This window comes from Egretta garzetta, unplaced genomic scaffold (genome assembly GCF_000687185.1).
Source record: "Egretta garzetta isolate BGI_Z169 unplaced genomic scaffold, ASM68718v1 scaffold211, whole genome shotgun sequence".
NCBI classification, from domain to species: domain Eukaryota; kingdom Metazoa; phylum Chordata; class Aves; order Pelecaniformes; family Ardeidae; genus Egretta; species Egretta garzetta.
This window is the reverse complement of record NW_009258673.1, coordinates 1,032,157-1,036,422: the sequence shown is the minus strand read 5'-3', so window position 1 is coordinate 1,036,422 and position 4,266 is coordinate 1,032,157. Positions and strand designations below refer to the sequence as shown.

Here is a 4,266-nt window from a genome sequence, read left to right as displayed (position 1 = left end):
TCCCTACATTGTTTTTGTTTTTTTTTTTTTTTTTTTTCTTTCCACACCGTCATTATGCTCTGAGAAGAAATGTAACAGCCATGAATACTAACAAGGGGCACAGAAGATGGTCTAAAATTCATCTATCGGCCACTATATCAGCTTATCAATACTTGTCATAATGCACATCTCGCAAACAGCATTGAAAGAAAACCTGGGAGACAAGAACCTAGGTTCTGACTACAGATTTTTCTTTCCCTTCACTTTTCATAAACCGACAAGCAGCACACAGTATTTTAAAAATTTGTATCTTCATTTCTGATCGGTTCAACCTACCGCCTGCACATCGCCTGCCAAAAGGTCAAACCCCAGAGTACGTATGTGTAAAGCTCCTAGTTCTGCCCAAGCTAACGTCACCAAGCAGACGAATACTCAGAGTCATTGCCATAGAGCCAGTACCTCCTGCCTTCACAAATTCCGACACAACAGCACACAATCTTTTAAAGAAACAAAAAAAATGTGTTCTAAGAGATGCCCACGGCTAAGAACGGATTTATTTCTCAAAAGGAAAATTGCCTGTTTGAGCCGGACACTAGTGATGCAAAGGGCAGATCTGACATGGTGATATTTGGTGTTCTCTTTATCTCCCTTTTAGATGATGATGAGCACGAATGGATCATTCGGACCTGCCGGAAAGCTTGGGACGAAACAAATGAACATAAACCGAAAGCGTGAAAACAGTTTTTGCTAGACGATAATATTCCAAAGCAGGTAATCTGGCTCGCAATAAATCTGATTTGTCCTCGTGGATTTGTCTCACCCCTTCCCTCTACAGCAGTATAATCTTTTTGTCATCTTTGTCGGCACAAACAAAAATAGAAATAATCATTTAATCAGTCACGCTGAGAGAAAGCCATGGAAAAAAGCAGACTGTACTCACAATACCATTCCTGCGAGGTGTGCAGTGTAGTGCATATACACGTTATTAAGCCTGAAAACAATTTGTTAAAAAGAGTGCCTCAGATTCAGTGTTGAAGTCATTCAAATCCATCTTAATCAACATTATTTTCCCAGATTTTAGTTAGCTGTCCTGGTGAATTCCTTTCCTCTCTTTTTGCTCAGTACTTTGATATTGATTGATCATTGTAATAATGTACACCAGAGGTATTCTTTAATGACTGGTTTGCTAACTAGGAAATTATATCCATTTACTACGAACGTTTGTTGAACTCTCCTGAAGCCAGAGTTTAACAAAATAATAAAAGAGGAAAACTGGGTGGGTTGCTGCTTGATTAGTAAGCCAGAAAGTATTTAAAAATAAAATAAAATGGAATTACATCATTTTCTGGATGTAAGTGCCAGCACTTCTACTTGCATTAACTTTATTTATTACACAAATAAGACATTTACAAAGCACAACATTAAAAGTATGTAACAAAACAGACATTGGTTTTACAAAAAAGTGCTTACAATTTAGTTTTACTTTTTTAAAATAAATATTAGTCTTGACTGTCCACTCATTCAGAGAAATTTTCTTTTTTTTTTTTTTTTTAACCATTGTAGCCAAGACATGCAGAATTGCAACATGCTACAACAAAATGATTGGCGGATGAAATAAAACTGATGTGTCTATCGTTGGCATCCTACAGATACATCACAGATAGTAGTGCAGGATTGGTTCCCACTCCCCCGTCCCAACTAGTAAGTTGTGTAAGCACCTTTAGCTCGGGTGTTGGGGTTAACCAGCATGAGCCAAAAAAAAAAAAAAAAGAAAAATTGGTAATAAAACTGTAAACTGTTCCACTTTCAGACCCTAGCCGTATTTAGTTACCTTATTCAACTTGAATGAACCACCTTTCACTGGCTCTCTTCACTGGATTTTGTCTGCGAAAGGGTTTGTAAATAGCAACTGGAAAAGTTTAGTGCGTGGAGTCTGCGTCGCTGCACCAGAACCCATTTGGCAATTACTGAATAAACTAAGGAAATGAGAATGATTTTAATTTTATTTTTTTTTTTTAAATCTACAGACAGGAGATGAATGCAAATGACCTGAGATAAGGTTTGGTTCAGTGGCAACAGTCAGTGTGAAATATGTTGTGAAACAATGTATTGAATAAATTAGAGGATTTCTTACATTCTTGGTACAGTTGAGTATTTTCCATACACATAATTAGCTCTAAAACTGCACAAGCTGAATTGCTTCCAGTTTTTGCAAACAATTTGGGCTTAATATAAACAGAGCCTGATTTCTGAATTAGCAAAGCTGCTCCTGGCTACTTATGGGGGAAAGTGCCCCGGCGCACAGCCCGAGCGGGGCAGCTCCCCCGGCGCAGCGGCGAGGCCACTTCCACGGGGGAGAAGCCCCCGCACTCCCCCGGCCCTCTGCCCCGCGCGCCGGCCCTGCCAGTGGTATCAGTTACAAAAACTCTGATATACAGTACATTTCACAAGTGGTTGTGGGTTTGGGGTTGGTTTTTTTTTTTGCTCAGTAACTAAGCTGATATTTAGCAGATACATATTTAATAGTTCCCCTTTCATCGCACCGCCGAGACAGAAGAGAAATGCATCAAACCATTTTCTCCCTCAACAACACAGTTGTGGAAATCTCAAGTACTGTGGGACGTTAGGTCAAGTTACAGCCTGAAGTCTCTCCTTCAGTCTTAAATGGAATAGCTACCCGCTCGTTTATGGCACTAATTCCACAACTAAACGATCATTAGGATGCACCAGCACAAATGGAGAAGGAAGTCGGGCCCCGGTGACCCTGCCGACCACCACCAGCGCCTCAAGGCTGTTGCATGCGGACACGATCCGCTTCAACCACCCGGTTACAAACGCTCTCCCAACAGCCGACAAAGGGAACACCCGGCTCGCGCTCCTTGCTACAGACAAGGAGAAAAGTGACCGCAACAGGGGCAGCTTGTGACCGTCCCCTCCCCGCGGGGATGCTTCTGCAGCGCTGGTCCCAGTCCGGTCAGGCGTGCGGGAGCGCCTTGTCACTGGAAATGGTTATCCGCACATCAGGAGGTGACAATAATTCTTTGCGGACTTCATTTCCTCTCTCCTTTCAAATGTTATTTTAAACTGGGGGTAGAGCTGCTAGCTGCTGGCTGCAATTAGACAGAATACCGGCCTAACTGTCCAAGGTGTTACCATCGCACTCTCTCGCTCTCTGTATTTTTAATATATACACACACACACAGATAGATGTGTGTATGTATATATACATATCTGTCCCAACAACTATCAATGCATGCTTGTATTCAGTAACTTCTCAGACCGAGAGATCTCGGTGGCCACCTCAGCAGACATCCGCGCCTCCTGACGCCATTGCCCGTGCGGTCCGGGCGGCGAGCGTGCCTCGCGGTCAGCGCCACGCGGAGCTCGGGGGCACGGTCAGGAGAAGGCTCACCGTGTGTGCAATACGGGCTGGCCAAACCAGTAGGCTCGCTGCCCACCCGGCCGACGTTGGAGATTGATCCCGGGTCTCCCAGAGGGATAAACACATGTATCTACAGTTCGAATTAAAACCAAGTTATGTAACGGGTGGATTCCTGTCTTCTGTTCCTCGGGCACGGTTTGGTCATATTAACGCACTAACTGTGGCTCATGGTAGGCTTTCACATTCTTGGGAATGCGGCCTCGCAGACACTTAGCAGCAAGACAGACCCGTGCGCTTGCATGGAGAGAGGTTTCCTTACAGACCTGCTCTCGGCTCGGTGCAAACTGAGAAGGGCTGGCAAAGGTTACTTGTTTACTTTTTGTTATTACCGTCAACGGAGGATCATTTCGGAGCTTTTTTCCTGATTTGGGGCCAGACTGCTGAGCGCTTTGCTGTTGCAATGCGCCCTGCGGTGCCTGCCCCCCTGGCAGCGATCCTCCTGGGCCGTGCCTTCGCCCGGTGATGGTGGAGGGTGGGTTTTTTTTGAGGGCAGCAGCGGGGCGGGGGGACTCGGAGCGACGCTGCCAGGCAAAGGAACATGCCATCACCTTGCTGTCCACTCAGCTAGCGACGGCTCCTGCTGGCCTTACTGCGGCTTTCGCCTGTTTAACTGGTCTCCAGTTTCTACCCCACCGTTTCCACTAACTGAACTCGGGTCCTCACCAGGGCAGAACACTTCTACACCTTTACAGTCAGCTTCCACTGAGGGCTTCCCAGTCCCAGAGTATGGAGCGTCTGAGAGTTCTGTGTAGGTACATTCTGAAATCACCCATTTGTGATCCAATATGACTCCAAGGAACTAAAGTAGCTTGTTAATAAGGAACGAGAGTAAAACAGAAAAAAAA

The 4,266-nt window shown here is 44.9% G+C and overlaps 1 protein-coding gene across 1 annotated transcript in view; it reads right to left on the bottom strand.

Moving 5' to 3' along the window:
- NDUFA8 (NADH:ubiquinone oxidoreductase subunit A8) overlaps positions 1-3,291 on the bottom strand; it is a 21,673-nt gene extending 18,382 nt beyond the window's left edge. Inside the window, exons 1-2 of the mRNA XM_035888606.1 lie at positions 3,260-3,291; positions 2,812-2,861 (exon numbers count right to left, since the gene is read on the bottom strand). Of these exons, the coding sequence (XP_035744499.1) occupies positions 2,812-2,861; positions 3,260-3,291 (82 nt within the window). The remainder of the gene's footprint in view (positions 1-2,811; positions 2,862-3,259) is intronic.
- Positions 3,292-4,266: the final 975 nt, after the last annotated feature.